The following is a 17,982-nucleotide window of genomic DNA, read 5'->3' on the forward strand; positions in this document are numbered from 1 at the left end:
GAGAGGTGAAGGCAAAGCCACCGAGGCACAATTGGATTCAGAGGAAGAGAAAGAAACGAAAGGAAGATTCTAGAAAGTATGTCTGAGACCAAGTCGAGTCTTGGGGCTAACACACAGCTGCAGGTGCTGCTGCTGCTGCTGTTAGGGATATGCAGAACTCTCTCTACCACTGGCACACAAGGCCCGGTAAGCACATTACTCTAAACACACACGCGCACCATTACCATCGTTTGCATTGTGTGTTTGTTTGAGTGTCGGGTCAGCACGTTGAGGCGTGATGTTGTTCCAATGCAAGTTTGAGTATTGTAGTGTCCATTGCATGCTGGGTAAATCAGTTAGTGCATATCCCAGTGGAGCTTCGGGAACAATCCCTTCCTGTTTATTCAGTGGCAGCCTGGGATGTTTGTAGATGTGATGATTTTAGACGAATAGAGTGCGTGTTTTAGTAACTGCTATAACATATGTCATTTTCAACAGAACATTTGCTCCAAAAAAAACGTCCTGACAACTAGGACCCAGTGTAATTCCTGCCTCTTAAGTAATCTGTTAATGTGCCCAACCGGCTACCGCATCAACCATGCGACAGTAAAAAGAGACTGCAAGTGAGTGTGCCAGTGGGGTGGAGCATGGGAGTGGGGAAAGATGTTCATTTAAGTAGGCACGTAAATAGCATTTCTGAATCAGAAATGCAATTTCCAAATGTGTGTTTGTGTGCGTTCTCGTGTGTGTGTAGGTTCACGGGGACCTCCATCGGCTGTTCTAAAGAGTGCTTCAAGGAGCTCACCGTGAACAGCTGCTGTCCAGGATACTGGGGGCCGGACTGTATCGGTGAGTTAAACAACACCTGCTAACGCAACTAACGCAAGAGGAGGAGTCAGGTGGCTGAGCGGTTAGGGAATTGGGCTAGTAATCCGAAGGTTGCTGGTTCGATTCCCGGCCATGCAAAATGAAGTTGTGTCCTTGGGCAAGGCACTTCACCCTACTTGCCTTGGGGGGAATGTCCCCGTACTTACTGTAAGTCGCTCTGGATAAGAGCGTCTCCTAAATGACTTAATGTAAAAATGAAAAATGTAACCCCACCAAACTCACAGATGAAAGGATGATTGAATTAACACAACATAGATCTCCGTCATGGCTAGTCCCGGAGAGAAAACGGGTATAGTTTCGACGAGTTTAGCGCTCTGCACAGTCCTGTATTTTGTCCCACTTTTATGCTGTAAACCTCGTAGGACACTTGAGGGAACATTTTGATAGGAAGTCTTGAAATGAGGACTTCCACAACCTCCCGAAAGCCGTAGGAAAAAGCGAGTCCAATCTCCTCTGAGATGCTGAAAGGAAACAATATTGCCTAGTTTGGAGTAATTAACGGTATATTTCGATGATTTGGTCACAAACAAGGGAACCCAGGCCTGCTGGAGAGCTGGAAGTGTGTCAGGCGTCCTGTGTGTGCAGGTTGACCCACATTGTGAACCAACCTGCTGTACGCTTCTCCAGGATGCAGGCCAGGCCGAGCAGGGGACTCACACACTTCCTTCCTCCCCGCCACGGGACACTGTCAGCGGGTCCCTGTCTTCCAGGAATGTGCTGACATCTGGAGGGGGGGAGGGGGGGAGGGAGGGAGGGGGGTTAGAAGTTACGCAAGTGTGAAAGGGGGGCTTCCCATTGTTTCCTCTCCTTAAGTTGTCTTTCAGTTGTTTTGTCCCATAATGCCGTCTTGGATTATTGAGGAAGTGGGGTGGAAACGATAACAAGACCGTTATCTTCTGGGCCTCCTGCATTGTCCTGTGGCAAGATAGCATTGATGTGTGAAGCGTGTGTGTTTGTGAGAGGGAGGGAGGGAGTGAGGAAGGGAGTGAGAGAGGTAAGGTGAGGGTGGAGAAGGTGAGGGAGGGAGAGGCAGAGAAAGGGGTCGATGGCTGGGAAGAGCGTGTCTCAGGAGATGGAAGGTAGAGAGTTGAGTGTCTTAATGCTAGGGTCCCTGACAAGAACCAGTGAGGGGGAAGGAGGGGAGAGAAGGTCAGATGGAAGAGAAGGGGCAGTTTGGACAGATACAATTAATTCAAAGTCACATTCCTCGAAACAAACACAGCATTGCACTTTCCCGACTCCTCGAATCCCGTCCTAAGTTTGTCTTTGGCCCTGCCCCAGAGTGACAGAAGTTACGTTGTAGGTTGTAAAAAAACGTGTGTCTTTTACAGAATGCCCAGAGGAAGCCAAGATGCCGTGCAGTAACAATGGAGTCTGCTCTGACGGCATGGGAGGGAATGGCACCTGCACTTGTAAGGTACTGCCATCACACACTCTCCTTCAGACAGCGTGAGGAAGTAAGCCATTGGCTTTGAGGAGGACATGTAATCAGAAACACCAGAACAGAAGCTTAGACTGAGGAAGAGTAACCAATAGGAGAACAGTACAGGTTGAATCCTGACCTTGCCTCTACTATGAAACTCAGAACACACACACACACACACCCAGCGTTGCACCAACCCCCTGTTTTCTCTCCGCAGCCTGGCTTCTCTGGTACAGCTTGTGAGGACTGTGCAGAGAATCACTATGGCGCCACCTGCAGCTCAGGTAACTGTTTACTGCTCTCTCTCCCTTCACGTCCACAACGACCTCTCTGGGTGTTATGTAGGCAGTTTTCTTTCTCCGTCCCATAATGGTTGTCGCTCTGCCAGTTTGCAGGTGCGTACATGGCCTCTGTAACTCAGGTATCCATGGTGACGGGAAATGCACCTGCTTCTCTGGGTATAAAGGCCCTAACTGTGACCTGGGTAAGAGTCTGTCTGTCTGTCTCTCTGTCTGTGTTCTCACTCTGTGTGTGTGTGTGTGTGTCTCTCTCTCTCTCTCTGTTGTGTGTTGTGGGTGTGTTTGTTCACAGTTCTAATCTCCCTGCCCTCTGTGTGTCCACCAGCCCTGCCAGAGTGTGTTGCCATGAGCTGCCCAGAGAACTCTCGCTGTATAGAGGAGGCCCTCACGGGGGAGCTGGTGTGCCGATGCATGCCGGGCTACCAGAAGTCTGGAGACAAGTGTACATGTGAGGGTCTTCCCAATCCCAACACCCATACGTCGCATCCTCTCCCTGCCCTCCTCGTCGAGTTTCTCGTCTCCTTTCCTTATCTCCTTCCCTTGTCTCCTTTCCTTGTCTCCTTTCCTTGTCTCCTTTCTTTTCCTTTTCGATTAAATCTTTGTCCTTGTTCCCTCCTGCCCCAGCTATAAACCCCTGCCTGCAGTCACGGATGTGCCACCAGTTTGCCACCTGTGCCCACCTGGGACCCAACCAGCACTCGTGCACCTGTGGGCAGGGCTACAGCGGGGACGGGGTGGTGTGTGTGCCCATCGACCCCTGCCAGACTGACCTGGGGGGCTGCTCTGCTGACGGAATGGAACGCTGTGTGTTCGATGGGCCTGGGAAGGTGGGTATCTGTGTGTGCGTGTTTTTGCGTGTGTTTTTGTGTGTGAGTGTTGGGAACCGTGACAACCGTCTGGTGGTCCCACCGCTCAAGAGCGCCCGGTCCCAACACAAGCTCTTCTCCTGTCTGGCCCCCCAATGGTGGAATCAACTCCCCACCTCTATCAGGGACACTGACTGTCTCCTGCCCTTCAAGAAAAGGCTCAAGACGCACTTGTTCCGGGAGTACAACGGCACTTAGGAATGATTGGCTGGACCTGATGTTTCCTCCAGGATCACAATGACTCTTATTGAGGGACTTGTTGGTTTGTTGTAACTGTCTTAAAATGATCGTACTCGCCGTGAAATATATTATTGTTGCTTGCTTTTCTCACACTCTTGCACTTTTGAGGTTCTTGCTGTTTAATTGTAACTTGTCTAACTACATCTTATTGTTCTTCCCTTTGGGACTTTATTTGGTTTTCACAATGTATGCTTCATGTTTGGCTACCCGCAATGTTTGGGGCCATCTCGTTGTTATGATCAGTGACCTATGCACTTTTGTAAAACTCTGTCTTGCAAGTCACTTTGGATAAAAGCATCTGCTAAATGCATAAATATAATGTAAATGTAATTTAACATGATTTCCTTTCTTTTGAGTTTTGATGCCCCCCCCCCCCCCCCCCCGACTAATGTGTGTTGGTTTCTCCCAGTCTCATTGTGATTGCCAGGAAGGGTTTGGAGTACAGCCTGGAATTATGGGCTGCGTTGTCAAAGACCTATGCAAACCAAACTCCTGTGACAAGAATGCCAAATGCACGACTGAAACGCCGGGAGAGGTGACCTGCACGTGTCTGGAGGGTTTCCTGGGCAACGGCAAGATTTGTTTTGGCAACATCATGCACCGTCTGAACGAGCTGAACACCGAACCTGGCGGCCAATGGGTTGGTCAGCTGGGATCGGCCATCACTCTCTTCGGTAGGTGCTGGATTGGCCTCTGGAGACGGGAAGAGCACCATATAAGGGCAATGATGGGAACTGTTTTTTTCCATATACAATCCTAGACAGTCATTGCCTCTTTGTCTTCATATCTCTCTCTTAGGGTCCCTCGCTTGGCCCCTGAGCAACCTTGGGCCCTTCACTATTTTCGTCCCCATAAACAAAGGGTTCAAGACAGGACAGGTAATATACATCTTTGCACCACTTTACATGCCTTTATTATGACATTCATCCTCTTTAAAAGTGGCAAAAATTTCAAAAAACGATTACATAGTATATTACTCTGAGGGCTGCGTAGCGTATATTTGGTTACATCATATATAGAATACAGTATGATTTTTATTGTGTGTGTATGTGTGCTGTACCAGGCGAGAAGCCTGGTGAGTGACAAGGACAAGACCAAGTACCTGTGTAATCTGCACCTGGTAGCAGGGGAGCTGAATTCTGAGAAACTGAAGCAGGGAGACACCTACTACACCCTCACTGGCAAAGGGGGCGAGGTCACCAGTGGCGAGGTAGGCGAGGCTTGAAACAGGGTGGGCGGGACTAGTCATGGGGTGGGCGTATTTGTAATGTGTTTTAGAAAGCAAGATCCCGAGGCAAGAACAGGAGACGAGCACACCAGACACACCACACACACCAGACACACCACACACACCAGACACACCACACACACACGAGACACACCACACACACACGAGACACACCACACACACCAGACACACCACACACACCACACACACCAGACACACACCACACACACCAGACACACCACACACACCAGACACACCACACACACACCACACACACCAGACACACCACACACACCAGACACACACCAGACACACCACACACACACCAGACACACCACACACACACCAGACACACCACACACACACCAGACACACCAGACACACACCAGACACACCACATACACTACACACACCAGACACACCAGACACACACTACACACACCAGACACACCACACACACACTACACACACCACACACACACACACTACACACACACCAGACACACACTGTACGAGGATTCAGCTGGCATTTCCTGTCACTTGAAACATCCTACTTCGGTCAGCATTAACAACACGTTACAAGGACCTAAGTATCACATAACTGTTTTAACGTCAGCAACCCACCCACACACACACACAACACGGGTGGGAATTGCTGTGTGATCTATCGACCATATCCTCTGCTAGTACATCTGAGACAACACAGAGCCTGTTGAGGGAAGAACCTTTGGGAGCCAGAAGTGGCTGACCTGCCAGTAGCAAGTGTTTCGTTATCTACTGTGTCCACATAACCTGCTGACCACACACACACACACAGACACACACACCCTGCGGGCCATGTTGTTATCTGTAGGTTTGACCTGGCTAATGAGGTTGGCCCTAAACTGACCCCACCGTGTCTTTCGACTTTGTGTGTGTGTGTGTGCACGAGTAGGGCGAGTGTGTACAGGAAGTGGAGGGGGGGGGGGTGAGGGAGAGAAAGAACATTTCACAAAATGTGAAGGAAGAGAGGAAACATGAGGCTGTGTGTTCTTCCTGCGTCTCTCTTCCTCTCCACCCCCCCCCCCTCCACTTCCTGTAGGGGTGCTTGTGTGTCATTAAAATGCTTCCCCTCGGGAAGTGGAATCTGAGATCCCTTTGAACTCGTTTTTTCGTGTGCTTTTTTTGTGCTTACTCCTTCACTTAACAGTGCAGCATACCCTATACAAAACCAACGCTTCTTATGTAAAGTGCAACCAGGAAGAGATTAAGCACAGGACTTGAATTCGACGTACTGTAGCTGTTACAGGATGGCCACTGGAAATGTATTTGTTTCTATTCTTTTCCATACACGCCTTTGATCATGGATCACAGTGTGTGTGTGTGTGTGCTTGTTTGCGTGTGAGACAGGATAAGAAGCTCAAGATCCGTCTCTATGGCAGCCGGAAGAAGGCGGACGTGGTCCAGGCTGACATCATAGCATCCAACGGGGTCATCCACCTCATCAACAAGCTGATGGACAGCGTCGCGCCCACAGTGACGAGCGAGAAGGAGGTGGAGATTCCTCACTGCATACTAAACACTGGTCATGCACACAACACTACATAACATGTAATCAATAGCACCCTCCCAAACACGTATTCATTGGTTGAATTAAACATTTCGAATTCCTTTTTTTGGGGTTTGTTTATATGATATCTGATGTGTGTTTTTTTGGGGTACAGGAGGACCTGATGAAGGTTCTATCAGACAATGGGAAGTTTGCCCAATTCAAGGGTTTACTGCAGGTAGCTGCACTGTTAGTGCCACTTCTTGGTAAGCCACGAAAAATGTAGGGGCCGGTATGTGTTTGGTTGTGACGAGCGATGTTTCCGTTTCCGGCGCAGAAAGCCAACATGGCGCTGATGCTGGAGGAGCCGGGCCCGTTCACCCTGTTCGCCCCCACCGGCGCCGCCTTTGACGCCATGAAAGAAGGGCACCTGCAGTACCTCAGCTCCAGCGAGGTAGGGACTCCGGGGGCTGAGTGAGATCTGGCTCTCTCTCACTCTCTGCCACACACACACACGCACGTTCACATTCTCACACACTTTTCTCTCTCTCTCTCTTTCTCTGTCCGCTTTCAAACCCCTGCCCCTCCCTCCCTCCCGCTCTCTGTGTCTTATTTCTCTCCCCCCCTCCTTCCAGGGCTCCACGAAGCTTCTGGAGCTTCTGAGGAACCATGTGGTTCCCTTTGAGGTGAGTCAATGTTTACCTTGTCAACGTTTACCTGGACACACTGTTCACGTGCACACATGCCGACGTGGAGACCCAATCCTAACAGTGCAGATGAACTCACCTGTGGTTTCCCACTGATCTCAAGCTGGAGGTGTACAACGTCGTGTCCAAACCTCAATTTGTGACCAAGGCCAATCAGCTGCTCACGATCAACGTGACCGAAAATGTAAGTCCACACAGCCATGAAGATATTCCCAGGCATGTATTTTTGTTTATTTTTGGGTGGGCTTGGGGGGAGGGGGGGTGCTTACAAATCTATTGGCCCCTCCCACCACCATTTACACAAGGATGCAACAAGCGTGGGGGCAGCTCAGCTTGTTGTTTCCGAGTGGCCGAGATCGCTCATGTCAGACTCCTCCCAGGGGAACGTCCTGGTGAACGGCGTGGCGGTCGTCCTGGAGGCGGACGTGCAGGCCAAGAACGGACGCCTCTATTCGCTGGACGGGGTCCTGATCCCGCCCTCCATCCAGCCCCTGCTGCCCCACAGGTGTGACGTCACAGAGAACAACATTGTCAAGGTGCGCTCCCGGTCTGACTCCTCCTCTCCCCCCCGCCCCTCCCCTCCCCCACACCTCACCCCCTCCCTTTCATCCTTAATCTTCCGTCCAGTATGACATCCAAATCTTGTTTAAAGCCTCTTTTTTTTGATGTCACATAAGATGCATGAATGGTAATGGTAGATGGCTTGGCCACTAATCAGCAGGCGGAGGCCCTGTCCAATCTGTTGCTAAGACTTCTTGAAGGTCTCGGTCTTGAGTGAACCAGCCCGGTCGTTCTGCCCTGTCTCTCTCCAGGGTACTTGTGTTAGCTGTTTCAAAGTGGCCAAAACCCCCTGTCCCTCAGGCGAGTCTATGGTAAGAGATGACTCCCTCACGCACACACGGTTCAAAAGACAGGATGTTCTGATTGTGATGTTTTGTCTCTTGACCTGGCTTCCTGTGTGTGTGTGTGTGTGTGTGTGCATGTGTGTCTGTGTGTGTGAGCAGGATGCCTTCAAACGACATTGTGTGTTCCGGGACACGGGACACTTAGGGTTGAGCATCCCCACTTTGGGCTGTGCCCCCTTGTGCAACGAGACCGTCACGGTACACACCCATCGCCACACACCACTCAAACCTGTTACACGCCCAGTGTGTTTTTAGTGCTTACATTGGACCAAATCTCATCTGCTCCCCCCTCCCCTCCTCCAGATCCCCAGGTGCTGTCAGGGCTTCTATGGCCCAGACTGCAGCCCTTGTCCTGGGGGTTTCACCGTGCCTTGCTCTGGTCACGGCCTGGTAAGTCAAACCAGACCTCTATACCTCCTCTCAGCCGAGAGGCAGAGCTCAGACCAAATCTCCCTCGAATAAGATTTGAGATACTTTCAAATTGTCTTTGAGTGTTCACCATCACCTGTCTGACTGGCTGCTTTTTGGGGGGTTAGCATTCTTTGGGTGCTAGCACATTGCTAACACACCAGGAAGGGATCCCAATGATGCGTGAAATGACGCGTATTCCTTCATGTGCGTTTGGTCGGTACTGTCCTCTGCCCCATCCTCACAGTGCATGGACGGAACAGAGGGGAATGGCACCTGCGTGTGCGAGCCCAACTTCAAAGGCTCTCGCTGCCAGTTTTGCTCCGGCCTCGACAGCTACGGACCAGGCTGCGACAAAAGTACGTCTGCCGCTCTCCTGACCCACGTGACCCCGCGCGTCTGCCTGGCTAGCGGTTTGATAAAGCGTGCCTCCTCACCTTGTTGACGTGTGTCTCAGGTTGATAACTCCCCCGCCCCCTGCCTTCTCCCTCTCCCCCCTTTCTCTTTTTCCCTCTATCTCTATCTCCCTCTTTTTCTCCCCCCCCCCCCCCCACAGAGTGTGACTGCATCCACGGGGAGTGTGATAACAGGGTGGAGGCGGACGGGCGCTGTAAGTCAGATTCCTGCCAGAACGGCTACACGGGCAAGTACTGCGAGCGCCACACCCAGGCCTGCGGCACGCTGGTGCAGTTCTGCCACGCCCACGCCGAGTGCGATTTCAACGGAGGCGCCGTCAAGTAAGTGTTCCGGCCGCACTGAGGTCCCCGCCATGCGTGTGCATGCATGGCCTAGGGTTTACGATATGGCCTCTGTGTGTGCGCAGGTGCGTGTGCAAGCCTGGTTACCAGGGTGACGGCATCACGTGTTTAGAGGCAGACCCATGTGCTCTGCCGCATCGGGGAGGCTGCAGTGAAAATGTAAGAGCACAACCATTACTTACACTACACACATACACAGTGGGTGAAAAGCATAAAGGCCACTTTACTTTGCTCACTGCTTCCCCCTGCAGGCTAAATGTATAAAGACGGGACCTAGAACACACACATGCCAGTGTATGACTGGCTGGATGGCGGACGGGGACCAGTGCCAGGCCGTCAACCCTTGCCTGCTCCCAGAGAGGGGCAACTGCCAACCCAACGCCACCTGCATCTACGTGGGGCCGGGTCAGGTGGGTCACCTAGGAAGACGGCACAATAACACCATCTCTAGACGCTTGTTCACTCTGATGGTTGGCTGATGTGTTGTGCGCTGCTCTCGTCTTCAGAGTCAGTGCGTGTGCAAGGATGGTTTCCTTGGGAACGGGAGGGAGTGCGAGGCCATCAATCCGTGCGTGACAGAAAACGGCGCTTGTCATTTCCTGGTAGGTGGTGACACACCCGCTGTTTGGCAACTGTCGGCCCCAATCGCAAAAAAGAAAATGCCATACAAAATATCTAGCAAGTATCTTCCATGCGTTGATAAAGATGACAGCGGAGACGTCCGGGGCGTTTGGGGTGTGACTTTCACAGGCGAGCTGTGTTCAGCTGTCGGGCGCGTGGACCTGCGTGTGCGATGCCGGGTGGAAGGGAGATGGCAAAGTGTGTTACGGTAACTTGGAACAGGAGTTGAGGTCCATGCCTGGCGTCGCCAACTTCTTCCGAATCGTGTCGGTGAGTGCGGTCGATCGTACTGCACGCTACCCCACCAATAACTCCCCCAGTCTCTTCTGCTGTTGGTAGGAGGGGAAATGAGAATTGAAAGTCATGTTTGCCACCCTCCCCACCCCCATTCAGGATGGATACATTTCCCGGATGATGATCTACCAGAACGTCACTGTGCTGGTGCCTTCGACGGAAGCCGTGGGTAAGATGACCCCGGATGAACGATCCTACTGGACAGCAAAGGACAACCTTCCTAGCCTGGTCAGGTAATACGGTTGAGAGGCATTGTTTGTCGTGAGGAGGGGGATACGCACAGTCCAAATGATCAACCGCTAATGGATGACCTTTTCTAAGCGAAGACGTTGGCTGTGTTAGTTTGAGGGAGACCGCTAGAGCGAGACGGAGATGGATTGAAGGGGCGAAAGACGAGACGAGAAAAATGCTCTTCCTATTCCCTTGTCACGGTAGGAATCACATGATCGACGGGATCTACCCACTTGGCGCCTTGCGCAATATCTCCCGTGCGCGAATCACAAATCTTCTGAAGGAGCCTCTTCCTATCTCAACCACCAATGAGGTAAGTCGAAGGGTGGGGCTAACCGAATCTCAAAGAACACTGGAACAGGGCAGCGTTACCACCCACAAATGAGTGACATCAGTGTTTTTTTGTCAGACCACAGTGATTGCAGGAGCGGCAGTAACGAGGGCTAACGTGATGGCATCCAATGGATTGATCCATATCATTGATAAGGTGCAAATGTAGAGCAATTGTAAAATGTACTTTGATTAGAATGGCTCTTCACCCCCCACTCACCTCTCTTTTCTATTCCCTGTCATCCCTGTCAAAATGTGTTCCCAGGTGTTGATTCCGGGGAAAGATTTAAGTGAGGGACTTGTTGCTGTGCTCAACCAGAGACCAGAGTTCTCTCTGTTCAGTTCTTACATCATTGTACGTATCAAAAAAGTCGACTCCATGCTCTGCCAGCCACACAGAATCTCAACTTGTCTGGGCTGTTCCAGAAAACCCTAATAAACCGATGATCTGCCGCCTCTTAGCAACACAACCTGACAGACAAGATCGCAGAAGGTTTCGAGTACACAGTGTTTGCCCCGACCAACGATGCCATCAAAGAATACCTCAAGAAGACGGCATCCCAGTCTATGGTATGAGGACCGCTTCGTTGAGTTATGTTTGCCTCTATTCCGTCTCGAGTATCATGTTCAATCCTGCATTCCTTGATGTGTTTATATGGGTGCAAATCGATGTGTGTGCGTGTGTGTTGGCGGTAGGATCTCAACCTGACCCAGTATCACATAGTGCCCAACCAGAGGCTGCTAAGGTCTGACCTTGAGGGAGGTGCCTACAAAGACACAATGCTGGGGTTCTCCTACCAGCTGGAGATCCTTCCCAAAGACGGAAAGGTGAGATCTCGGATCTTCCGCTCCAGTTCAGCAGCGTCAAGGTTTGAGCCGTGCTCGTGTTGTGTTATGTGCACATCAAAATGGGACATCAACCCGAAACATGAATCGGACGCATTCCTGAACATGCGAGTTTGAAATGAATATTTTATAGAAGTATAGTTTGAAACGGCATCCGCACTCGCAATGTTTACATCCTCTTACCTCTCCCTCTGTTCCTCTCTGCAGCTGTATGTGAATGAGGCCCTGCTGAATGTGTCGGACGTCGACACTGTCAAGGGGGTCATCCACGGTCTCACCGCAGTCCTGGAGATCCGATTGAACCGCTGCGATAAGAAGCGCTTACAAATAACAAGAGTATGCGCCATTCCCACAACGTTCCTCCCCTGCATTGTGAATTCGAGCATCCAGTCAAGTCACAGCTGGTGTTTTTGGAGCTGTTAAGGATGACCAATGTTTCAAACTAATCTTTCCCTCCCCCTCTCCCAAAGGGAATCTGTCAAGATTGCTTCCACCCATTGAAAAAGCTATGTGACGAAGGAGCACAACCTGTGGTGCGGGCCTGTCAATCATTCCTAGCCCAGGAGCTACACAATAGTTTTGTTCCTACACAAAACGGCGTGCCACATTTAACACGCATCTCTTATCCCCTGCAGTCGACTGTGCCCAGGAAGTGTATGTTCAGCCGGATGTACCAGGGCGAGAGGCTGCTCGGGATTGGCTGCAGAGCCCTCTGCACGGTTACCACCATTGTACGTGAGCAATTGCCAACCAAAATTGAGGTTAAGAAAGACGAGTGTAATCGAACTATAACCTCCCTGTTAATCAGTGCCTGGGTGTCCCTGAAGGGTGATACGAGGTCTGTTGCGGTTGCAATGAACCTCCACGGGTGCGGATTTTGCTGGAAGCGTAGCATACTTTCCAATGACAACTCTTGAGTACCAAAGTGGACAAAGGGGTTCCATGTGAATCATGGGTTAGTTGGTCCTAACAGATGACAGAGTACAGTAGTAGGGAGAGCAGTGTTGTGGAGCACACTAAACGCTAGTAGCAAACTCAAGCTCGCCAAGTGTCGTGGCGTGTTAGCGGTAATGCTAACTGTATGTCTGTGTGTTAGCAGTAATGCTAACTGTATGTCTGTGTGTTAGCAGTAATGCTAACTGTATGTCTGTGTGTTAGCGGTAATGCTAACTGTATGTCTGTGTGTTAGCAGTAATGCTAACTGTATGTCTGTGTGTTAGCAGTAATGCTAACTGTATGTCTGTGTGTTAACAGTAATGCTAACTGTATGTCTGTGTGTTAGCAGTAATGCTAACTGTATGTCTGTGTGTGCCGGGGTTGATGCCGTCTCTTCCTGCAGGTGCGGAAGTGCTGCGGTGGCTACTTTGGAGAGCACTGTGAGCCTTGTCCTGGTCCCAAGGCCGAGCCCTGCTTTGGGAATGGGGTATGTGTGGATGGCACCAACGGTACCGGAGTGTGCCAGTGTGGCAAGGGCTTCAGGGGGACCGGCTGTGAAACCTGCCAGACCGGCAAATATGGCATTCACTGTGACCAAGGTACCTCCAGGGTTCAAACACATACCACTAAGATACTAACCATGCACTGTGTGTTTCACTTATTATTAACCCCTAATCATTCCTCTCTCTCTTTTCTTAGACTGTGTGTGCAGGAATGGCCGGTGCAACGATGGTCTGAACGGGGACGGGTCGTGCGAGTGCGACGTGGGGTGGAGAGGAGTCACCTGTGATGAAAGTAGGACTTCACCACCTGCGTATTAGACAAACCTATTACAGCCTCAAGAAGACTGCACCACATCATCCCATGTCATTGGATATGGTTTTCATTTACAATCAGAAATATGTTACCTCGGTTATGGTAGATACACATTTTCTTTTTAGAAGGGGTGGTTTTCCAGACCTTTTAAAGGAAATGTTTGTCGAGTCCTGCACTCTTCCGTTTTTTTTGAATGTATGCAATATTTGCAAGCAGTATTCGTATAAGCATGTACAGTATCTTTGAGCTAGTCTAACTCAATGTATGCTTTTCAGAGGTTTACTCAATGCTCTGTTCTCATGAGCAGCAGATTGTTTTGGTGAAAGGTGTAACTGTACGCTTCCTAAAACTGTTCCACACAGAGATCACCTCCAAAGCAGATGAGTTGTGCAATACCATCAAGTGCCACACCAGCGCAAAGTGAGTGGAATGAGCGCTCTCTGTTCCTTTCTAGTTTGAGTTCAGTGACGGCGACTAATCTCACCTCTCCCATAGTTGTGTCATCAACCCGGACGGCTACAAGTGCGTCTGCGCTGCAGGCTTTGAGGGCAACGGAACTTACTGTAAAGGTAGGAGTAGACAAGCCCACACAACCTATTTAGCATGATCAAGTACCAAAAAAGATGGGATTAGTTTAGGTATTGTTGGGTGACTTTTTGTGTGTGTATCCAGCCAAAGATGCTTGTGCAGCAAACAATGGAGGTTGCAGTCTCAATGCCAAATGTAAGAGGACCCTGCCTGGTCGCAGGGACTGTGTGTGTATCCCTGGGTATTCTGGTGACGGGCTGGTTTGTGTTGGTAAGTGGGCAATTCTTGAAGTGCGAGTAGATTGACCTGTGCTTTGTCTCATTTGGATGAATAGACCCTACTGCTTGCTTGTCGCCGTAGCGTTGGTTTAATCCCATTTGGATGTTTCTGTTTTCCCCAGAGATCAATCCGTGCCTGGAGGACCACGGAGGATGCCATGCCAACGCTGACTGTATCCACACAGGACCTAACAGAGTAAGTTGATCTGTCAGTGTTGACAGACCCATCTGTCCCCGCCCCCGATGTATGATCTTTTTTTACAAAACATATGTTTTGTAAAACGTGAACTGACATGCATTGCCTCGTCTCCAGACATCTTGTGTTTGCAGCCAAGGCTACTCCGGAACTGGCAAGACTTGTGCCATGATCGACCTCTGTCGAAAGGTACAGCACAGCACTGGCTTTCACTCACGATGAGCAATTTCTGAGGTCGAGAAAACGAAACCTGCTCACGGACAGGAGCGTAACTGTGTGGTTTGTGTCCTTGTCAGAATAAGGGCGGGTGCCACCGCTACGCCATATGTAACTGTGTGGTTTGTGTCCTCGTCAGAATAAGGGCGGGTGCCACCGCTACGCCATATGTAACTGTGTGGTTTGTGTCCTCGTCAGAATAAGGGCGGGTGCCACCGCTACGCCATCTGTAACATGACCAGTCCTGGCGTGCGCAAGTGCACCTGCTCGTCCAGTTACATCGGAGACGGCCTGACCTGTAAAGGCACTGTGTGGAGGGTGAATACAGAAGCTCCTCACACACACACACACACACACACACACACACACGCTGAACTCTCACGGTCTCCCTCCACTACTCATCTGATCGCTCCATGTCAATCCCTCAACAGGAACTGCAGACCAGGAAGTTGAGGGACTTCTACATGGGATTGATAGTGAGTGTATGCAATATATAATAATATGACCAAGGTACTGCTGATGGCTATCTACATAAACAAACCAGCCAATCATTAGCGTGGTTTCCAGGCCTGCTAGGTAGGACTATACGTACTGCAACTGGTTTCTTCCTCTTTATGGAAGCGGCCAGTAAGCATATCCCTTGATCCATGGTGGTGGACCGGCAGGCATCTGAGATGTTGTTTTTGCCTCTCAAAAGATGACCGACTTGAACCTGCAAGGGAGGGGCCCGTTCACCGTCTTTGCTCCGGATGCGGAGGCCTTTGGAAAAGTCAGCAGGGAGGTGAGGAGGGACAGAGTGTGGGGTTAGCGAGCCGGCGAAAGCGCGAGCGAGCGCACTGATCTTTGGCGTCCCGTCTGCCCGCAGATGAAAAGAATGATTTCGATCAGCAGCGCCAGACCTTCCATGAGAGAGAAGTACGTCGACATCCTCCGCTACCACGTGGTGTCCTGCCACGCTCTGTCCGCCTCGGACCTGACCACGCCCAGGAACCTCACCACCCTCATGGGCGACGTCCTCCACATCTCCTCCGTCAAGGTTAACCGATGACATTGGGATGCTGACCCGACGTGTAAACAATCGATGAGTCGCAGTTGGGGCGAGCGGAGGGAGGATATTATCTTCCTGCGTACATAGTGAATAAAACATCATGTATAGTATGTGCACCTCTGCCTTTGTCTTACAGGGCTCCATCTTTATCAACAATGTCGCCAACGTGACCTTCAGTGACGATGCCAGTAGCAACGGAGTCATCCACGTGATCGACACTGTCCTGGTCCCAAGAAGTATATCACTGACCGATGAGGGGCCAACGAGCCCCATCAAGTTCACTTCGAAGGGAACTGTACGCAAACCAAAACCCTATGCATTTAACACAATGAAGGACCAGCCCCTTCTACTGGATGGCTTCCTGCAAGGTTCAATTCACCCAATTGTTCTCCACACTCCACAGCCTTCGTCCAACCTGTCCGATGTGGCGAACGTCTACGGTTATAAAACCTTCTACAAGCTTCTGGAGGTTAGTGTGCCGTCCCTTGAGCTCTCTGTCCTTCGGTTTTTCCTGTTTGAACGCAGTGGTCCACTCCTATGAATGGCAAATCGAAAAAAAAAAAATTGTGGCACGGTCAATTCTCGACACCCATAAGACCTGCCAAGATTTGGATGGTTTTGGTCCAGCGTCATGTGGTAAGACGGGAACGTGTTTCTTTGGCCCCTTCAGGATACCAAGGTGATGTCCTTGATGCAGGACGCACAGCACAAGCCGGTTACGGTGCTGCTGCCGTCCGATGCCACCATGGCCGGCCTCTCGCAGTACCAGAAGGACTTCCTGTACAACCAGCACAACCGGCCCCACCTGCTGGAGTACCTGAAACACCATATCCTCCCCCGCAGAATGGTACAGAAGGGAGGGGAGGAGGGGGGAAGGAAATGGAGGGGTGGATGATTGACAGATGTGTCAATACCTCTTTCTGGCTTATTTTGTTGTACTTCTTAATTCTCCCCTTGTGCTTTCCCCCCCCCCCCCGGCCCTAACCCTGGCCTCAGGTGTTAGTACCAGAGCTGCCTCACCTGGAGGCCACCCGCACCCTCCAGGGCTCTGAACTCTCGTTCAACTGCGGAGGGATCGACCACATTGTGAGTGGCCGTAACGAGACATCTTCCCTAATGTAGCTACGTCAGGCAGTGGTGTTGTATTTAAGACCTCACACCACCGGTTTGTTTTTTTTGCCCAGGGTGAAATTTACCTCAATGGCGGCAGCTGCCGGATCATCCAGAGGCACCTTCTCTTCAACGGGGGCGTGGCCTATGGGATCGACTGCCTGCTGGCTCCTCCCAGTCTAGGGGGGCGCTGCGACACGAAGACCGGAGTAGACATCACAGTGAGTAATCGACATTGGTATCGTTACACCGTAGGTATCTGCCGTTAATGGCTTTTCAAACGTTCTGGTTGCAATCGAATGCATGTTGTAATCTAATGTGTAGTAGTGGATGGTTGTGTTTATGATTGGTGTCCACATTGGACAATGACGGAGGTGGTTTTTCCTGTTCGTTCTCTTCTGTGTGACAGATGCCATGCATGTGGTGCGCTTTCTCCAAAAAAAGCTGTCCAGAAGGATCTGTAGAAAAGGTACAACAACTATTTACACTGCTTCCAGCATTCCATCCGTAACTTGGTTTCATGTTAATCTGTCCTGTCCATTCTGTACTGGCTGTTTCGCACCATGAAGAAAGCCCCCTGTACTGTAGTTATAGAGCGTATTTCAACTCGTTTGGAGTTCCAGGAAAATCCACAGTATTGCTGATTTGATGTGAGAAACTTAAAACTACGTAGCTTTCCAAATGCAATTAATAAACCAGTCTCAAAAACAGAAAACGTGCCAGTAGCTGTAGAATGTCCCCTTTTCTTTAAGTGGTTAGTGCTGTCCGTGTTTGTGGTGATAAGATTGTCTCTACTCACACCAACTGTTTGGATTCCTTCTCCATGACTAATCCCAAACTATCCCCCTAAGTAGACCGTTTTCCACCCCTTATGGGTAAAAGCCTAGGGTGCCAATTCATCTATAAAATTAATTATGAATGAATCTTTTGGACCATAACCTGAACTCAATGTTGGAAATCTTCCAAATGTTTCATTCAATAATAACTTAAAAAAAAACATAATGGCTCCCTACACATGATCTGTTTGTCCTTTAATCCATCCATCCATCATTCCGTAGGAGCAGAAGGCATGTGACCTTCCGATGCAGTTTGTGGAGAAGAACACGGGATGCCAGTCCATCTGTACCATCAACCTGTGGAGCCCCCAGTGCTGTGCTGGCTACTACGGGCGAGACTGCCTGCGTAAGGACACGTAACCCTTCCTCCAAACAAGATTGGGTTTCACCGTCAAAATCAGTGGTTGGATTTGTACGTTTCCTGTTGGCTTGTTGACGTTGAGGTTGCGCCTTGTCTTCTGCGTTCC

The 17,982-nt window shown here is 50.4% G+C and overlaps 1 protein-coding gene across 1 annotated transcript in view; it reads left to right on the plus strand.

The window, feature by feature from the left end:
- stab2 (stabilin 2) overlaps nucleotides 1-17,982 on the plus strand; it is a 23,427-nt gene continuing 5,445 nt past the window's right edge. Inside the window, exons 1-53 of the mRNA XM_062483487.1 lie at nucleotides 1-186; nucleotides 478-602; nucleotides 734-828; nucleotides 2,199-2,284; nucleotides 2,508-2,574; nucleotides 2,679-2,774; nucleotides 2,915-3,037; nucleotides 3,214-3,416; nucleotides 4,105-4,369; nucleotides 4,494-4,573; nucleotides 4,759-4,905; nucleotides 6,313-6,456; nucleotides 6,627-6,689; nucleotides 6,789-6,905; nucleotides 7,087-7,137; nucleotides 7,262-7,342; nucleotides 7,539-7,694; nucleotides 7,971-8,030; nucleotides 8,163-8,261; nucleotides 8,367-8,453; nucleotides 8,719-8,830; nucleotides 9,028-9,208; nucleotides 9,295-9,388; nucleotides 9,481-9,639; nucleotides 9,736-9,831; nucleotides 9,980-10,120; nucleotides 10,244-10,377; nucleotides 10,580-10,688; nucleotides 10,785-10,862; nucleotides 10,971-11,060; nucleotides 11,168-11,275; nucleotides 11,402-11,533; nucleotides 11,759-11,887; nucleotides 12,022-12,084; nucleotides 12,187-12,282; nucleotides 12,891-13,086; nucleotides 13,187-13,282; nucleotides 13,666-13,723; nucleotides 13,799-13,872; nucleotides 13,976-14,101; nucleotides 14,232-14,305; nucleotides 14,423-14,494; nucleotides 14,720-14,839; nucleotides 14,953-14,997; nucleotides 15,219-15,302; nucleotides 15,387-15,557; nucleotides 15,706-15,864; nucleotides 15,973-16,038; nucleotides 16,240-16,416; nucleotides 16,566-16,655; nucleotides 16,754-16,900; nucleotides 17,089-17,148; nucleotides 17,738-17,861. Coding sequence (XP_062339471.1) covers nucleotides 79-186; nucleotides 478-602; nucleotides 734-828; nucleotides 2,199-2,284; nucleotides 2,508-2,574; nucleotides 2,679-2,774; nucleotides 2,915-3,037; nucleotides 3,214-3,416; nucleotides 4,105-4,369; nucleotides 4,494-4,573; nucleotides 4,759-4,905; nucleotides 6,313-6,456; nucleotides 6,627-6,689; nucleotides 6,789-6,905; nucleotides 7,087-7,137; nucleotides 7,262-7,342; nucleotides 7,539-7,694; nucleotides 7,971-8,030; nucleotides 8,163-8,261; nucleotides 8,367-8,453; nucleotides 8,719-8,830; nucleotides 9,028-9,208; nucleotides 9,295-9,388; nucleotides 9,481-9,639; nucleotides 9,736-9,831; nucleotides 9,980-10,120; nucleotides 10,244-10,377; nucleotides 10,580-10,688; nucleotides 10,785-10,862; nucleotides 10,971-11,060; nucleotides 11,168-11,275; nucleotides 11,402-11,533; nucleotides 11,759-11,887; nucleotides 12,022-12,084; nucleotides 12,187-12,282; nucleotides 12,891-13,086; nucleotides 13,187-13,282; nucleotides 13,666-13,723; nucleotides 13,799-13,872; nucleotides 13,976-14,101; nucleotides 14,232-14,305; nucleotides 14,423-14,494; nucleotides 14,720-14,839; nucleotides 14,953-14,997; nucleotides 15,219-15,302; nucleotides 15,387-15,557; nucleotides 15,706-15,864; nucleotides 15,973-16,038; nucleotides 16,240-16,416; nucleotides 16,566-16,655; nucleotides 16,754-16,900; nucleotides 17,089-17,148; nucleotides 17,738-17,861 — 5,914 coding nt within the window. The 5' untranslated portion in view covers nucleotides 1-78. The remainder of the gene's footprint in view (nucleotides 187-477; nucleotides 603-733; nucleotides 829-2,198; nucleotides 2,285-2,507; nucleotides 2,575-2,678; nucleotides 2,775-2,914; nucleotides 3,038-3,213; nucleotides 3,417-4,104; nucleotides 4,370-4,493; nucleotides 4,574-4,758; nucleotides 4,906-6,312; nucleotides 6,457-6,626; nucleotides 6,690-6,788; nucleotides 6,906-7,086; nucleotides 7,138-7,261; nucleotides 7,343-7,538; nucleotides 7,695-7,970; nucleotides 8,031-8,162; nucleotides 8,262-8,366; nucleotides 8,454-8,718; nucleotides 8,831-9,027; nucleotides 9,209-9,294; nucleotides 9,389-9,480; nucleotides 9,640-9,735; nucleotides 9,832-9,979; nucleotides 10,121-10,243; nucleotides 10,378-10,579; nucleotides 10,689-10,784; nucleotides 10,863-10,970; nucleotides 11,061-11,167; nucleotides 11,276-11,401; nucleotides 11,534-11,758; nucleotides 11,888-12,021; nucleotides 12,085-12,186; nucleotides 12,283-12,890; nucleotides 13,087-13,186; nucleotides 13,283-13,665; nucleotides 13,724-13,798; nucleotides 13,873-13,975; nucleotides 14,102-14,231; nucleotides 14,306-14,422; nucleotides 14,495-14,719; nucleotides 14,840-14,952; nucleotides 14,998-15,218; nucleotides 15,303-15,386; nucleotides 15,558-15,705; nucleotides 15,865-15,972; nucleotides 16,039-16,239; nucleotides 16,417-16,565; nucleotides 16,656-16,753; nucleotides 16,901-17,088; nucleotides 17,149-17,737; nucleotides 17,862-17,982) is intronic.

This window comes from Osmerus eperlanus, chromosome 17, assembly GCF_963692335.1.
Source record: "Osmerus eperlanus chromosome 17, fOsmEpe2.1, whole genome shotgun sequence".
In the NCBI taxonomy this organism is placed as follows: domain Eukaryota; kingdom Metazoa; phylum Chordata; class Actinopteri; order Osmeriformes; family Osmeridae; genus Osmerus; species Osmerus eperlanus.